The sequence below is a fragment of the Nuphar pumila genome, chromosome 9 (assembly GCF_984573655.1).
Source record: "Nuphar pumila chromosome 9, dmNupPumi1.hap1.1, whole genome shotgun sequence".
Classification (NCBI taxonomy): Eukaryota; Viridiplantae; Streptophyta; class Magnoliopsida; order Nymphaeales; family Nymphaeaceae; genus Nuphar; species Nuphar pumila.
Genome location: NC_143257.1, coordinates 106072008 through 106089218, shown reverse-complemented (window position 1 = coordinate 106089218; position 17211 = coordinate 106072008). Strand labels below are relative to the sequence as shown.

Sequence of the window (17211 nt, the reverse complement as noted above, 5' to 3'; positions counted from 1 at the left end):
TAACGCCTCGACAGGTAGATACAACTCAACAAGTAGCATACTGAACTACCGAGCAAGCAAGCAATCGACCAGTGTGAACATATTTTATGTTTCGATATTACTGGCCTGCGGGTACGCGCAGGCAAAACGTAGAAACAACTGAGACTAGTTCAGGCGTCTATTATTCTATGTATTTTCAATAACCCTAATAGCTAGTTGAGTCCACTTCAAAGGGGACGACTTTAGCCGCGAGAGGATTCCCCACAGGCTGAAAAGTAGTGCCACAGATGCATCCAACTTTTGCAGAAGTGTTGAGCACTATTATAGCCCATTTCCCCTAACTCCAATGACTGGGGAGGCCAGATCATCTGCCCGTGGGGTGGTTGTTAACAACCTGTCCATTGGAGTTTTGTACCGCTCTGTCCTCTCCCTTGACAGAACAACTAGAAGCGAACGGGTGTGTTAGGGCTTGCTTAACTAACGACCCATCCTATGCTCAACACTTCTGCGTCTTGCCTGTGAAGGCGAAAACGAGGCCATTTATGTGATTACAACATTGTGTATTTAGCACTGTTTGAGGTCGCACGACCGTCTCATCCGATCATCACAGTACTAGACGTGTCGTGCACGACTACAAGTACTCTAGGATGAAAGGGATATAGCTCCTCAATAGAAGCCTCAACATGAGTGTTTCACAAAGATGTAATGCTTCTCAAACTATACTTTGACATTCTTTATCTTTTGAAACAACCAGCAACCTGTGCCAACATTTGGCATGTGATTATCTCGAATCTCATCCGCTATCGGGGTATCTACATGCCTCGCATGACTCGATACCGACCTCGATAGACGGGATACATGTTTCTCAACAGAACCAGCCAATTACCTCCTTTCAAATGCTTTTATTTGGGCAGTTTTTGATGCTTTTGCACAGCTCCCTAAAATCTCAAGTCGACTCTGCAGGACTGCGCACACGAAGAGCTAAGATCCTTGTGAGGTATCCCTCTCCTTAGACGAGGATGTATCATTCGCTCCTGACTGAACTTTTGTCGCAAGGAGTGGTAGATGTCTTTTGTATTCTCCACGAGAATGCCTCAAACGCGTATGCAATGAGCGAAAACCTGAGCATCATTTGCAATAGCAAGACAGTAACACATGCAAAAGCAAGAGCCTGGGGGCAAAGCACGACGACAAAGTAAATACTGTAAGCAGGAGTGCAACACAAAACCTTTACGCGATGCACGATGACAAAGTAAAGGACTGTACGCAGGAGTACAACGCAAAACCTTTGCGCGATGTGCGACAACAAAGTAAAGACCGTAAGCAAGAGCGTAACGCAAAACCTTTGCGCGATGCGCGACGGCAAAGTAAAGGACAAGGATCGCGAAACCGCGTCCTTGAGTTAAATGCGTACTCGTATAAATATATATATTTCTATATATATATATATTTATTTAATGACCTATTTTTAGTTAATTGAACTTAATTCAATTGTCCAAGTCCTCCGTGCAATCTTCCCCTACCTTGAGGGGTGACGGTCCTCGTATGCCAGCTGTGTAGGTAAGCACGAGCTCAAGCCATGAAGAGCGAGCAGGATCCACCGTTCAACTTGTGATGCTAAAAAGGTTAGCATGCCAAAATACAAATGAGAAGTGGGTCCGGTAAGACCTGCAGCAATACCAGACCCCGATACGAGGGTAGGCAAGGAGCTCAACTCCCTGCAGAATGCAGAAGAGCAACAGAGGCAGCAAGATCAAGGCAGAGGGGCGAAACCCCCTACCGGAAAACAAACAAGATGCAGGGGGAAACAATCCTCACCAACCTTGAAGAAATGTGAGGTAGGGTCCAATGACCCTTACTGCCGAAGAACAAATGCAGGCGACAGGGGGCATCGCCCCTGTCGACAAAGGACAGGCAGGGCTCCAGCCCTGCTGACCTACCAGAAACGACAGGCAGGGGCTTTAGCCCCTGCCGATCCAAAAGTTTCAGGCGACAGGGGCGATGCCTCAGTCATCCTGTTAAAAGACGTTAGGTAGGGGCCACAGACCAAAGGTAACAAAGAGAGAGAGAGAGAGAGAGAGAGAGAGAGAGAGAGAGAGAGAGAGAGAGAGAGAGAGAGGCAGGGGCTGTAAACCCCTGCCAGTCGATCAACAACAGGAGGCAGGGGGCATCACCCTTTGCCAACCAGTCGGACACAGGCGACAGGGGGCGTAGCCCTTGCCAGCCTGCCGACTGAAAAGGAGGAGAGAAGAAGAAGACGATGGTGCAGGGAGGGGGCTCGACCCCTCCCCTGACCAAAAGAGGCAGTAGGGAGGGCTCGACCCTCCCCTGCCGTAATGAGATGCAGGGAGAAGGGAGAAGAGGCTCAACCCCTCCCCTGCCGTAACAGAAAGCAGAGAGGGGTCGTGCCCCTCCCCTGCCGTAACAGGGAGCAGGGAGGAGGAGCTCGACCCCTCCCCTGCTGTAAAAGGAGTAGGGAGGGGCTCGACCCCTCCCCTGTCGTGACAGATGCAGGGAGGGGTCAACCCCTCCCCTGCAGTCAAAAGGGCACTGGGAGGGGAATCGGCCCCTCCCTTACCCTGTAGGACACATGGAGGGGCTCTGCCCCCTCCCTCGCTAAAAGGGGGTCGCAGGGAGGGGGCTTTGCCCCTCCCCCTGGAACCTAGGCTAGCTGGGAGGTGGTTCGGCCCTCCCCTCCCTGCGTAACGGAGAAACAAGGGGGAAAGAGAGAGAGAGACAGACGAAAGAGGAGAAGAGGAGCGTACCTGGTGGTCGCCGACGGCGTCAGAGAGAGTCGCCGATGGCGATGAGCTGACGTTGGTCTCCGGCGAAATGAGGAAGACGAGAGGCGGTGGTTATCGAGGAGAGACGAGAGAGTCGGGGTGGAAGGGGGTTTCGAGAGCCTCCCCTCCCCTTCGGCTTCGTCCTTTAAAAGGCGTAACAGAGGTGGTGCCTCAGTTGGGTCCGGGTCGAGTCCAGATCCAACCCGAATCCAAAATGGAATTTTTTTTCCTAGGTTATTACATTGCTTGTTCCCTGGAAATTTTGTATCAGTAACATTATTTCTAAAATGGAACATTACTGAAACTGACAAAGAGTGTAAGATATGCATTTGTTAGAAACTATTTTCACATGATAGCATTGGAGCCCCATTAAAGGGGTACGAAAGGGAGAACAGAGATGGAGAGAAGGGATGGAAAGAGAGAGGTCGTGGGAGATACAGAGAGAGGAGAGTACGTACCTGAATGGATTCATCGCCGTGGAGGTCGCCGGATGTCGGTGAAGGTCACCGGATTCTGGGTTCCGCCAATCGGTTGCCAGAGAGAGGAGAGAAGAAGGGAGGAGACTCGGATTGAGCTGCGTGAAAAAACCCTAAAGCCCTTTCGGTTTTTTCAAAATCTCTTTTTTTCCCTTTTAAAAAAACTCGTGGTCAAGTACATCTGGTCAAAGCTAATATCCCAAATATTGACGGAACAGAAAATCGATCAAATAATGGCTAAAACGACCATATATACGTAAAATGTAACAAAGTTCTGGAAATATTAAAAGGCTGAGGTATGAAAGTAGATACATAAGAAATTATTAGCATTTTGAACACTCCCTAACTACCTAGATGTGTTTGCCTCACACAGTTTAGATCTTTGCTCCAAAATGCAGAAAAGGTTTATAGTAAGAAAAGTACGTGAAAATGTTTCTTAATGCACTTCATTGTTTGTTCTTTGCTGTTACAATCAGTACCAACATGGTTGTGAGAAGTGTCCTCTCCCTTTCTAATTAGCTTGTCTTTTTTAATTTGTTGATAATGCATCTTTACCTATTTGTTCCATAAAAAAAGGATCACACTGTAAGTTGTATTTTGCAATATGTCAAATGCTGATCAATTTGTTTGTCCTAAAATAAATTAATATGACAGTCCCAAACCTACAATAAACCATCTCCTTATAAATGTTTGGTGAATCCTACAATTCCCATCTACTTGTAGGAATTGAGATCTTATCACCATTGGAAACACTTGTCCTTGCCTCCATGTTCTATCCATGAGGGTGAACACATGCTCCTGTGAGGTTGGTCTATCACTGAATCCCAACTCCTTGTAATACATCTGATGTCAGAGAAGGTGTCTTTTGCACATAATAGGGTTCACATGATGAATGGACCATATCTAAGCCAGCTTTCCTTTGTCGGAGCCACACTTAATACCTATGTCGCATAGGTGTGGGTGTGGAGATGCAGCACTTTAAAAAAACTTGGGTGCGGGAGGGTGTGTGTGTATATATATATATATATATATATATATATATATATATATATATAATTTTTAATAGTTTAGGACTTGGAATCAGATCTGAGTTCGGATCTAGATCTGAATTAGTTGAAATCAGATCTGGACCCAGATTTAGATCCCGACGAATAAGACCTGAACCCAAACCCAGATCATTGAATGAGACATAGGTTCAAACCCAGGTCTCGTTTCATTCAGCCAGAGACATGAATCAGACCAGATCTGATTCATGTCAAACCAATCTGACACCTGGCACTGCAAAGCCAGGTGTTTGTGCTAAGTCAAACCAAAGAGACACCTGGCCCTGCAGGGCTAGGCTTTAGAGAGGTATCTTTGTGGGGGTTGTGGGCGTTGCCTCCGTCGGAAGAGAAGGAGAGGATGGGTCGGGGAGCGCTGCTGCCGTTGGAAGAGGAGGAGGGGTCGGGGGAGGAGGGAGATGGTTTTGTGCCCTAACCCCCCCCCCCCCCCCTCTTAATTTTGTAGGTCCAAAATGGACTCCGTCAGAGTTGACCAAAGGCCATATAGGACAAATATAACCATGGGTGTGGTTGACCGCACCCAGGGTTATGTTGACTGCACCGGGTGTTGCGCCCGCTGTGAGAAAGTGACTTTGAATATTTTAGGTTCGATAATGAACCCATACACATGCACATTAAGTGCGAAAATACCCACTTAAGGGAACAACACAAGCACATCAAGTGCTAATACATAAACCCATAAAAGGGATAAATATGACTTAAAGTCATAAGTTGAATATTATTGAAGAAATAGGAAGAAGAGGGTAAAAACCCTATACAATGGAGCATAAGCTCCTTCAAGGAGTGAGGGAATTACAAGGGAAAGCCCCTATTTATAATACAAGCAAGGAGCCACTTAGGGGGCTCCCAAAGGAGTCGTTGGGGGCTCCCCAACGACTCTTTGGGGAGCCTCCCTAGGTGGCGCAAACCACTAAAAAAAAAATAAAAATAAAAATGAAAAATAAAAGTAAAAATTACAAACATATTCCAAATGGAATATGCGTAAAACTGTGAAATGACTAAACTACCCCTATGCCTATAAATAGAAAAATATATATTTTATATATATAATTAGGATAATAAATATGCATATATACCATATATGAATATGTATTATCCTTTATATATATAAAATATGTATAAGATTACATAAGTTGAATGATACATTTTAACACCCCCCCTCAAACTTTGCGTGGGGGAACGAAAAGATTGAAGAAAGCAGGAGGAAGACTCTCAAGGCTTCAAGAGTCTTCCGTACGAATGCCATTGCAAATGTCTTCCTCCAACGTCTTTAACGATGCGCACCTTCCATGATCTATCCAAGGTACTTCTTTTCCTCTTATCTTCAAGATCCTGTGGAACAACAACAAAGAAACAAGTAAAACATATCTTTGCACTTTACTCAATTGAAACATTTTTAACAAGCTTAATTGAAACCATATCGGATGACACATGCGCAAAACAATGGTGAAAAAATATAACTTATGCATAGAAATTTGAAGCATATGATAGGATAATTATTTTAGCATGAAAAGTAAATTTAGAAAACCAAAGTTTCAAAATCATACATCATGTTAAAGAGTGAGCGGAAGCAAATTATGCGGAAATGAATTGCAAGAATGCATTATGCAATTATAAGGTCCATCATTGGACAATCACAACCCCATAATGGGAAATAACAAAATGGTCCACTAAGGGACACCACAATAAGTCTACGAAGAGGCATAAGCTACATATGCTTTAATGAAAGAAGGCCTTAAAAGGCCATAATGCGCATATGCATATACTATCATGAAATAAAATCATTAATGAACATGCTTTAAACATGTAATGAAGTGCCAAACAAGAGAAACGAAGTCTCCAAGCATACTTTAGACAAAATAAACATAAGAGTTCACAAGGTTTTAAATCCATTTACGAGGCAAAACGAAGAGTGTTATTTGAGTAGAGAATCTTACCCATTTAGGAAAATCTCACTCAATTGACAAAAAACACATTTTGCATACAAAAGTGGCCAAAAAACCATAAGCACTTAATATATAGATTAAATGCCAAAAATCAACTTGATTTTAAAATATGCATATCAAAAATATGATTGACTTGAATATCTTAAAACACAAGTCATGAATGAAATTTTGCAAATTTCAACAATAGTTCATCCATTACAAACAACTACCTCATTAGTCCTCCAAAACCCATAAATCAAGTGTATAAGCTACTAGATCAAGAATATAATGCCATTAAAGGCCAAAGACACACACAAAGGTGTGCAAAAGAACCTCTTGTCTACATATAATAATACTTGAAATGAGTGCATCTACGACAAGAACAAGAGAATACACGCCAACATGGATCAAAAGCATCTCTTGTCTACGTAAAAATACACTCAAAACCAAGTATGTTCAGCTACTAGAACAAGAGTAACAAGCCAACCATGGGCTAAAACACAATATATCTCTTGTCTACATAAGATGACACTTGAAATGAGTGAAATAAGTCAACCATGAGCATACATCTCAGCGACTAGAACACGGACACAAACGCCAACATGGACTAAAATCACACACCATGGTGTGAATCAATGTGCTTTGTCTACATAAAATAACACTCAAGACAAGTGTGTTCAGCTACTAGACCAAGAGAGCAAAAGCCAACAAATGGCTACCAACACACGAATGTGTAATAAAATTCTTGTCTACATATGATGACACTTAGATAAGGGTTATAAAAGGAGAAGACTTTTGAGGTAATAAAACTTGTAATGACAAACATATATATAAATCAAACCTTGAATCAATAGAACAATATTCTTCAGAAAGAATACCTATAAAAATAACATTTTGGAATAAACTATGTAAAAATATCTTCAACAAGATACAACAACCGATAGAACAATATTCTTGAAAATAAATGTGTGAACATACGCACACCAAGAACATATGGAACACTTGTGCACAAAAGCACGAAATCACAAATGTGCAACTGCACTCATAATTTTCATAAACAATAAAAGGTTGGGCAATAATCCCTAAAACCTTGATTTTAATATCCCTTAAAACATTTTAAGGTTTCAAACATCATATATCCATCACATTTATATATAAATAAGAGCATCCATAAGATCAATGGCCAACATCAAACTAGTGACACACTCATATACCAAATCATTCTAGAGTCCCAAGGTGCCCATAACTTACCTCAACCACCATCTATAATATGGTAAGTGGACAATCTAAAATGACATAACAACGAGTGACACACTCATAATTAGAGATCATATACCAAATCATTTTAGAGTCCCAAGGTGCCCATAACTCACCTCAACCACCATCTATAATATGGCAATTTGGACAATCTAAAATGACATAACACAAGGTGCCCTTAACTCACCTCAACAAACATCTCTAATATAAAAATAAGGCCAAAACAATGATGCATTAAAAAAACATGTGATGGACAAATATAAATGCCACAAAAGGCAATAAACACTTTAGGAATTATTTTTCAAAGAAAAAAAGACCGATTAAAAATTGAATCAAAGGTCCAATATAATCAATCACAATAATATGTTTTATAACAACAAATAAACACGAATTATGCTTAATCTTCAAAAGAAGTCATTTATACAAAAAAAACTTATTATGCAACTAACATAATTATGAAATATTAAGCAACATCATGCGTAAGAACCGATTTGGAATAATCAAAAAGTCAAAAACAAGCCTCAACTATGATAGATATAAAGTGCAACTAAATGCATACCAAATGATAATAGATGCACTTTTATGCAATGCAAGATTTTTAAATGACAATAATCTTGAATGAGCAAATAACAAACTTAGGCCAATATGGGCATTCATAAAGATGGTGAAGTTTGAAAATCTTATGAAATCCACTATTGTAACTTAAAAAATGATGCTCACAACCAATCTCAAAAGATCCACAAAGGGTTACAAGTATTAATGAATCTTTTAAGGATATTATGCAAGGAAAAAGATACTCACAAACAATCTTCTCACAACAACCATGAAATCTTCATAAAAGAGCATATACTCACAAGAAGATTATAAGGACCAAAAAGGCTCCTTAAAGAGAGCTCAAAACACACAAAATTCCCAAAGAAGGGGGAAACTCCACTAAAGTGAGAGAAATCCCAACAAAGAAGAATAATAGATTTGTTAAAAAACCTTATGATAAAGTAAGATTGTACTATGGCATAAATCTATAAAATTAAACATTTATTGAGGAAAAATTCAAAAAGCTCTTAAGTTTTATCAAAAAACATGACTTAATTCAACCGAAAGAAAAAAAACTTTCTTAATTAAATGTTGCTCATATAAAAAGGACACATTAGGTAAGTGAATCAAAACTTATTAAGGAATTTTTCATATATGCCAAGCATTTTTCGAAAAACTACATCTCACAAACATTTTAATCTTAACATACATTTCTTTAAAGACTTACCACATATAAAATGTATTCTTATAAACAAAGATATGTTTAAAATATAAATTCAAGGCTCCAATGGTCATAAATCTTTACCGACCCATTAAGTTTTGAGCAATCATATATCTAATTTTTCGCCAAACAAGTTATCATTTTAATTTTTTTTCAAAGAAAAACATACGAAAAAGTATGTATATAAAAAATATTCAATAGAGTATCAAGTAACTCAAAATTTTATAAAAAGACATAATGACAAAGAGTACACATAAAAAATAACATATTAAATTCTTCATACAATACTTAAAGAAATAGAATGCATACCGAATAACTTTTAGAAAAGAGAGAGAAATTAATACTTCACCATTTTTCTTTAAAACTTTCTTGAATACCACGCTTCCCGATGCACCGAAGAGCAACTCGATCTCAACCTTGCTCTGATACCATGTGAGAAAGTGACTTTGAATATTTTAGGTTCGATAATGAACCCATACACATGCACATTAAGTGCGAAAATACCCACTTAAGGGAACAACACAAGCACATCAAGTGCTAATACATAAACCCATAAAAGGGATAAATATGACTTAAAGTCATAAGCTGAATATTATTGAAGAAATAGGAAGAAGAGGGTAAAAACCCTATACAATGGAGCATAAGCTCCTTCAAGGAGTGAGGGAATTACAAGGGGAAAGCCCCTATTTATAATACAAGCAAGGAGCCACTTAGGGGGCTCCCAAAGGAGTCATTGGGAGCCCCCAACGGTCACATTTATGACCGTTGGGGGCTCCCCAACAACTCTTTGGGGAGCCTCCCTAGGTGGCGCAAACCACTAAAAAAAATAAAAATAAAAACGAAAAATAAAAGTAAAAATTACAAACATATTCCAAATGGAATATGCGTAAAACTGTGAAATGACTAAACTACCCCTATGCCTATAAATAGAAAAATATATATTATATATATATAATTAGGATAATAAATATGCATATATACCATATATGAATATGTATTATCCTTTATATATATAAAATATATATAAGATTACATAAGTTGAATGATACATTTTAACACCCGCATCGCGTCCTGTCGACCCGGGTGCGGCGCCCGGTTAGCCGAGTCCCTGTGCCATAGCTTAATATCTATTTGGTGGTGAGTTGTTTTCCTCACCAAAGTGATGCTTTCTCCAACTTATCTTGTGGGCCTAGAATCGGAGATGACTGATTTTCACTAGCTTTTAAGGGATAATAACCTGTAACAGGCAACCAACTTTGTTGGTGATAAGAATTACTTGCTACTCAATACTATGGCAAGTAATTTCATTCTTTTTTACTTCTTGTTCAGGCAAATCATCCAAAGGTGTCATCTTCCCCAGCATCCTCTTCCATGGCTTCTGCTTCTGCTTCTCATGTGGCTACTCCTACGGTCTTGGGTTCTTCAAAATTTTCTTACAGGTAGTGCATTTTTGCTTTCTGTCTTATTCTTTGTTTTATTTCAAAAGGTAATGGATCCAATTTCAAAGGTATTTGCAATTCATGTCTTCTTATACTATATCTAACATGTGGTTTGTCTTAACCTGTGATTTAGGTCTCTGTTAGCAGATGTTGTCCAGCCAGAGGATGTGAAGGAGCTCTGCAAGCTCTTGGTAGTAGTTTCAGGAGAAGCTGCTAAAGCATTTACAGGTATTTCAAATGCTTCCCTATAAGTTTGTCTTCAAAATTTTAGGTTGTTTAGGTATGGTGCAACAAGTAACTGAAAGAACTCTAGGATTGGCTATATAAGTGCAGAAGTATGCACATTTCTCTGTCACTTCTCTTATGTGGCTTTAGTCTGGAGCAACTCTATTGGCAAAGAGAAATTCATGATTACAGCAAGCAACAAGCTGCACTTTATATGAAATGGTGCTGGTTTTCCTTAATAGTTACTGGAGGTAAGCATAGTTTCGAGTTCCAATGCTGTTGATTACTAATTAATCTGAATTGTACAGGGAAAAATAACCCAAAGGGGAAAAAGATAGAGGTAGGTGCTCAGTCTGAAAGTCCCCAGGAGTTGGCCACAGAACCACAAAATGATTCTTGCAAAGCAGCTGAGGGCTCAAGTGCAAACCAGCCGGATGAAACAGGAGCAGATGAGTCGGGCTCAAATGATGCTGATGTGCAGAAGAGCAGGCCTATGTCACCTGGAACGCTAGTGCTCATGTGCGATGAGCAAGACACTATGTTCATAGCATCAGCATCCCCATCTGGAGTTCCAGGCCATGGGAGTAGTATGGTTTCACGATTCCCATACAACGAGGGATCTTCGGAACTTTATGCAGAGCAGGAGAGGTGTGTGTTGACGGAGTTTCGAGATTGCCTTCGAAAGCTCATCACATTTGGGAGAATGAGAGGTAACCCTATCGTGAAACTTTGTAGACCTACAAGGAAGATTTACTTGTTGAAATTATTGTCCCAGAATTTGATGGTTCTTGTTCAATGGTTGCTCAGAAATCAAATTTCTACTTTTGTGCAGAATCACAATACTCTATGCATGCGGAAAAACCCGAGCTGCATGGAAGTCATCAAGAATCAGGGACTACAAGAGCTGCAGCATCAGCACGTGCCGAAAGGCCCCAAACAGCAAACCTGGTTCCTCCGGCAAATCTGGTTACAGCAGTTCATAGCAATGGCTTGCCCATGAAGGTTGGGCATCCTGTTGAGAATGGCGAAATGCATATAAAATTGGAGACACCGGATCAATGAAGGTCAGTTCATAAGCAAATTTGTTAATCTCCTGTTACCTTGAGCTGCTGTGTTTTTTCAGCAGCGACTAAACAGAGTATAAGCCAATTGATGTTCGCCAATTGAAGGACCCCCTTTTTTGGGGTTCAATTTTTTTCTCTTATCATCATTAATGTATTTATATTTTTCTTTCAAGTTCTATATTTCAATTTTTTCCTTTTATATTTGGTCAACAAATAAACAAATGAACAGAGAGGTACAGGATCAAGTTGAATTTTGGCCTTGAGAAGTGTCAGGATCGTGGTGTGTCCTGCCCCCCTTTGGTGGCTTCGGTATTATTGCTGATTTGCTGACCATGGACTTGTGGGTGAGTTTCCACATTGGCAGGCCTTTGATTGGTAAAACCCTCGATGTCCCCCCCTGCTCACTGGGGAGTATACTCAGCTTCGACTTTGTAGCAAGAGATGCCTCCTATGGGTTTGGAACCGTGGTCTTCCCATGCAGGTGTGAAACCACGACCACCTCTAACCAAGAAGGTGGAGCCCTCGTGGGCATGAATGAGTTTTTGTTTGTGTTAGCGTGACTTGGTTGCACCAGATGCTTCTCCTGCCCATCACTAGCTATTGTTGTCACCGGAACCAGCAATTGGGGTGGACTCCATGGAATTATCTGGTTCACTGATTGGCTTTCTGATATATGATATCTGGTTCGGCGGATTTTATTTTTATTACTGGCTGAGCCACAGATGTAGTGTATTGTTTTGAAATTCAGATCGTCTAAATTTACCTGTCGGTGTACTTGGATCTAAAATAGAATGGGGCATTTGGTTTCTAGGTCAACTGTCCAGATTGTGAGCTCACTAGATATATAGGATTATGGAGGTTGATATAGCGCGCTTGGAGAGAAACCTAATGAGCTATGTTTTGTGATTATGGAACAGAATGATCACTTCTCTTTGGGATTAAAGCTTGTTAGATGAAAAAGTCTGCCCACTAATCCAGAAGTCAGAAGTAAAATATCGGTTACCTGAGAGCAGATCAGGTGATCTGTTCACCGTCCATTGCTTCATCCCACGAGGAGCCCACGGTCTTTATGCAATTTTACATTGCAAACTTGATCTAAAAACCTGTCACCATGTTATATTTTTCAGAATTTTATCGAATCAGTGTCACGTTTACAAGTCACGTACATGTATGTACTTATATCATATCTTTGTGACATAGGAACCACCAAGCCTCATGAGCTCAAGGAGTCTGCTAGTCTAGTCTAATGTCTGCCAATGGATACTTGGGTCCTTATAACGGACTTTTTAGATGACCACTTTTAGATTTGAAACTCCAGTTTGCATCACATTTTTCCTGGTCACTTTGGTTGGAATCATAGTCACAAATATTGGCGATATTTTAAAAAAATTGTGGTATTATCACTGTATTTTTAGCAATTGATATTATAGGTAAAACATCTTGATATTTTGAAAATATTGCCAATTTGATAATATCCCGATATCATCACAAGAATATTGCCATATTATCACAATATTCTTGTGATAATATTGCACTATTATCAATTATTGTTATTTTTTTAATTTATTTTCTACATCTCAAATGTGTTTTTTCTTCTTTATTTTGTATGTTTACTTATTTTTTATTATATATGTATTTTATTATCTAAACATGATATTTTCTTGCTTATTTTTGTTATTTTTATACATTTTTTTTATTTTTTAAGCCCTGAGATTTTCTTGAGATATTTTTGAGATTTATCACTGAACTTATAATATTGCAAGAAAAATAGCCTCGCCAAGATATAGCCGATGCCAATATTTGTGACTGAAATTCAGAAACTGCAAGCTTTAGCAAGTCTGCTGTTCTTTAACACATCTACCGCGTAGCTCATCATGGTTTTCACATTCCTCCTGAATTGGATCTAAAGTGATGCAGTTACTGACAAATCATATTAAAAACAAAATCAGATCGATAAGCTAAACTCGATTAAGGCTCTTTGTTTGGGAGCCGATGTTAGAGATGAGATGAGAGGGTCGCTGAGAGTGGAGATGAGGTTGGAGTTGTCAACTAGATCCTTTTGAGAATGTAGTTGAAAATGGTACATCTCCACTCTCAACACCATTCTCATTTCCCAAAACAGGGTTCCCAAACACCTTCAGGGGTAGATGGTATTAATTACACCATAAAATACCATCTCCCCCCCCCCCCCCCCCCAAACAGAGTCTAGAAATTAGTTGAAAACTACTTATGCTGAACCAGATTAGATCTGGTGTTCAGCTACTCTCTCTCTCTCTCTCTCTCTATATATATATATATATATATATATATATATATATATATATAGAGAGAGAGAGAGAGAGAGAGAGAGTTTAGGTGTAATACTTAAAAATAAAAGTTACTGTCTTATTATAGTTTTACAAAGTCAAACTTTTAACAATGACAATGTGAAGATAAGCATGAAACTAGAAATGAATATGAATATAAAACTAATATTATTTTATGTATGTTTAAAAATAATAATATATTGAATTTAAGAAATATAAATTTAAAATTAATAGTATTCACGTGCGTTAAAAATGTTAATATAATATGCCTAAAAATAAAGTCAAAACTCACTATGTTAAAAAATTAAGTAGATTATATAAGAAAAAAATGGTTGTACTATTCTTGCAAAATGACACATTTCACGAGATGCCTCTTAATTTGTCAAAATATCTCCATATCCAAATTATCCGATTCTCGACTTTGTAGGACATTTTCTCCTTTCACACAAGTGAACCTGTTGAGGTTCGTACACTATAGGAAGTTCGTAACCTTTCAATAAAAAGGAGATTCATACGTTGATTTTGCGAACATCATGAAGTTTGCCTAAATAATTTTGGGAACCTAGCTAACTTTCATCCCAACAATGGAGATTCACATATCAAACACACACATCTTCTCACATTTTTAACCTCTATGCGAACATTCCCTAATTGGAAGGTTCTACCAAGGAAGGTTAGCCCCATGCATTTATGGTAATACCAAAATTCGCGTATGTCATACAAACCTCTTTTAACTGAAAGCCTGTGAACCTTCATAAATATAGTACGACCTTCATGAAGATACACTGTGAACCTCCCATAAGTAAATACTCTTCAAGGATGTAGGCAAATGTATGTTGACATTTGCAATTACTTGTTGCGAATGTCCCCAACATTCACACTTTGATTCGAGCTTTGCAAATACAGTATGACCTTCACAAATATAATATGACATTCGCGAAGAAAACCTGAGAACCTTCTTTAACAACATACTCCTCATGTGCGTTCGTATATGTGAACATTCACAAGTATCTGTTGCGAATGTTGTCACTCATTTGCAAACATCCTCGTGAATTTCGCAAGATGATTCATGATCATCTTTCGTATATGCAAATCTTCTTAGGTCATTTGCAGACTGTCGAACATTCACACATTGGACATGAAATTCATAGTTTCTCAAGACTTTAATGCAAATCTTTGTACGAGCATTAAATACAATGGTTCATATTTAAGGGTTATTTTCGCATAAACTAGAGTTTTGTGGTCCCCAACCCATTTTTCCCCAACGTGTTTCCCTCGACAAATTTTTTTGATGATTTTTCAGCGAATCTCCAACACTATTGTTTGTTCTTCGTTGCACGATGACACTTCATCGACAAATTTTTTAGCATTTGGGACATCATCAACGACAAGATAATATGGCAATCACATCTTTTATGACTAAATAAGTTGTTTTGTAAAGTTTTTAACATGAATCATTTATTTTGTAAAAGAATTGCATGGTTCTCAAGTTATCTTTGCATGTTCAATAGCCTATTCTATTTTTTTTTGTTTAATTTATTTTCATATGAGTCTTTATTTTTTTAATTTTGTCTTCCTTCGTTTTCATGTAGTTATGTATCTTGTATTATAAACATGACTAGGGAACACTTGCATCATTTTCAAGTTTTTTTTGCATTGATAATAGCCTATTCCATTTTTTTTAATCCTATTTCAATAGCCTATTATGTGTCTCCTTTGCCCACCTGTTTACATGTATCCTTTATTTTGTTTTTATAAGAATTATTTATTTATTATAAAATAACAATTGAAGAGACTGACATGAAGGCATCAACACCTATTGATGTAATAGCACAAACATAGCAAGGGATAGATTACCCAATGGTTGATTGGTCGTACTATAGAGTACAAATGATGCTTGACACATGGATATTGAGGGAACCTGGTTCATGGCCAAAAGTATGGGTGGCCAACATATTTTACAATAAATACAAGCACCAGTAAAGCATATGCTTAGAAAACTATAGTTAAATAAGAAGAAACTAATACCTTCTATGGAAGTAAGAAGAGCTACTGAAACTTGATGAGTTTATGGCCAAGATCATGTTTCTCATCTTGAAAGCATCTAAGGAGGGAGATTCATGTGTGTAGTCAGTAGTGAAGAAGTTGAATGAGTCTGAGTTTGTTCCTAACCTCAATGTCCGACTAGAGGAAGCATGAGACATAGGCACTTGCATTGACAATGGTGAGATGAAGAGGGAGTATAGACAATATGAGGGTAGAAAGGTTGCAGGAGGTACCTCAGCAAGAGGAAGATGCTAAGGTTGAGGAGATTATGGAGAAGATTGAAGGTGGAGATTGATGCAAATGGAGGATCCAAAGGCTGAGCTGGAGAGTGAGGGTCCTTTTAGCAGAAGAGGATCCTCAAGAGTCCGAGGAGGTGATAGATCAACCATTGGAGGAGCAAATGCATGCTCCGAGGAACAGGTCACAACGAAAAACAAGGTCTAGTGCTCATGGACATGTATTTTCTTCATTTGTTATTGTGTACAATATTTTTGTAAGATATTTGCAATCAATTTTAATGTTACATTCAATCATTTATTAAATTCTTATATATATGTTTGAATTTATTCTTGCAACTCAATCTTTTTATTATGTGTGTATGTGAAGCATGTTTATAAGATAACTATTTTGAATATTGCAATTTATTGATTAATTTGTCATATATGTGTGAAACTTATTTTTAGGATAACTAGTTTGAATATATATATATATAGTTATTAAATCATCATATATGTGTATGTTTGAGAAGCATATTTGTAAGATAATTAGTTTGTTTCTTACAATTCAATCTTTAAAATGTTATATATATGTGGTATGTGTGAAGCATGTTTGTAAGATAATTAGTTTGAATATTATAATTCATTGATTATTTTTTTATATAGGTGTAAAGCATGTTTTTAGGATAACTAGTTTAAATGCTATAAATCAATGATTAATTTGTCATATATGTATGTGTGAAACTATAGTCTCTATGAATCATATGTGCAATTGGTACAAGACCTGGATTGCGTCGTTGAATATACATGGGAAGCACCTTCACTTGCACACCTGTATGTAAGTTTAAGTCAAGTAAGTCATGGAAGAAAAAACTTTTTCGGCATGTTGGTGTTGTTGAAGGTATAAATATTGTTTCATTGATTTGATTTGATTGATATAAAAATATGATTTTATTGTTTTTATGCACTAATTTATATACTAATTCATGTATTGATCCTTATAGGTTTGAATATGAGAACACATATCCATTGAAAGGTCTTTTAGACGTGACCAACTCTTTCAATTTCCATGTATTGATATGTAGAGCAGGTCACGCCAGAGAAAACTTAGACATAGAGGAAGAGAAGGATGAAACATATGGAAGATGGATGGGTCCTCAATTAGGAATGGCCCTTTGTA

At 38.2% G+C, this 17211-nt stretch overlaps 1 protein-coding gene across 1 annotated transcript in view; it reads left to right on the top strand.

Annotated features, from left to right (window-relative positions):
• LOC149828796 (protein tesmin/TSO1-like CXC 5) overlaps window positions 1-11641 on the top strand; it is an 85804-nt gene extending 74163 nt beyond the window's left edge. Inside the window, exons 5-8 of the mRNA XM_090017732.1 lie at window positions 10066-10175; window positions 10309-10403; window positions 10709-11110; window positions 11233-11641. Of these exons, the coding sequence (XP_089873858.1) occupies window positions 10066-10175; window positions 10309-10403; window positions 10709-11110; window positions 11233-11462 (837 nt within the window). The 3' untranslated portion in view covers window positions 11463-11641. The remainder of the gene's footprint in view (window positions 1-10065; window positions 10176-10308; window positions 10404-10708; window positions 11111-11232) is intronic.
• Window positions 11642-17211: the final 5570 nt, after the last annotated feature.